General features: G+C 40.1%; 1 protein-coding gene across 1 annotated transcript; it reads left to right on the plus strand.

The window, feature by feature from the left end:
• Nucleotides 1–58: 58 nt before the first annotated feature.
• On the plus strand, nucleotides 59–997 carry LOC115304363 (olfactory receptor 6C1-like). The gene has a single exon (XM_029954517.1). The coding sequence runs from the start codon at nucleotides 59–61 to the stop codon at nucleotides 995–997; it is 939 nt and encodes a 312-aa protein (XP_029810377.1).
• The last annotated feature ends 259 nt before the right edge of the window (nucleotides 998–1,256 follow it).

A 1,256-nucleotide genomic window follows, 5' to 3' on the forward strand; every position in this document is an offset into this window, starting at 1 on the left:
TCTTTTCTTTAATCTTTCTGTTTGTGTTTTCTACTCTAGATTATACAAGAGGGAAAAAATGAGAAACTACACGGAAATAACAGAGTTTATCCTCCTGGGATTGTCTGACGACCCCCAGCTTCAGGTGCTGATCTTCGTCTTCCTGCTCATCACCTACATGCTCAGCATCACTGGCAACCTGACCATCATCACCCTGACCTTGCTGGATTCCCACCTCCAGACCCCCATGTATTTCTTCCTCAGGAACTTCTCATTGTTAGAGATTTCCTTCACAACTGTCAGCATACCCAAGTTCCTGGGCACCATGATTACAGGAGATAAAACCATTGCCTTTAATGATTGTATGACTCAGCTATTTTTTTTCATCCTCTTGGGAGTCACTGAGTTTTACCTTCTGGCCGCCATGTCCTATGACCGTTACATCGCCATCTGCAAACCCCTGCATTATATGACCATCATGAATCCCAGAGTCTGCATACTCCTTGTCTTTGCTTCATGGCTGGCTTCATTCTTAATCATATTCCCATCACTCATGCTGTTCATTCAGCTTGATTACTGTAAGTCCAATGTTATAGACCATTTTACCTGTGATTATTTCCCCTTACTACACCTTTCTTGTTCAGACACAAATTTCCTAGAGATGGTGGGTTTTTCCTGTGCTGTGTTTACTCTAATGTTCACTTTGGCATTAATAATTCTGTCCTACATATATATCATCAGAACAATTTTGAGGATTCCTTCTGCTAGTCAGAGGACAAAGGCCTTTTCCACCTGTTCTTCCCACATGATTGTCATCTCCATCTCCTATGGCAGCTGCATTTTCATGTACATTAATCCATCAGCCAAAGACAGAGTGTCTCTGAGCAAGGGAGTTGCTGTGCTAAATACCTCGGTGGCCCCCATGCTGAACCCCTTTATTTACAGCCTAAGGAATCAGCAAGTCAGGCAAACCTTCACGGAGAGGGCAAGGAAGATTCTATTTTTACCAAAGAAATGAAGAAATAAAATTGTTATAATTAAAGGCACATCATGAGTAATTAAACAAAAATAGGATCCTTCCATACACACACACACACACACACACACACACACACACACACACACATTTTCTTTTTTAAATTCCAATCCATCTCTCATGCATTTCCTTTACTTTGAGCTAGACTTTATACTCTGTAAATATGAGACTGGCTTCATTTCCTTCTTTTAAATATTTTTAAATGCCAATTCTTTCAAATTCATACATAGAAAATCAAAGA

Source organism: Suricata suricatta, chromosome 10 (assembly GCF_006229205.1).
Source record: "Suricata suricatta isolate VVHF042 chromosome 10, meerkat_22Aug2017_6uvM2_HiC, whole genome shotgun sequence".
Lineage (NCBI taxonomy): Eukaryota > Metazoa > Chordata > Mammalia > Carnivora > Herpestidae > Suricata > Suricata suricatta.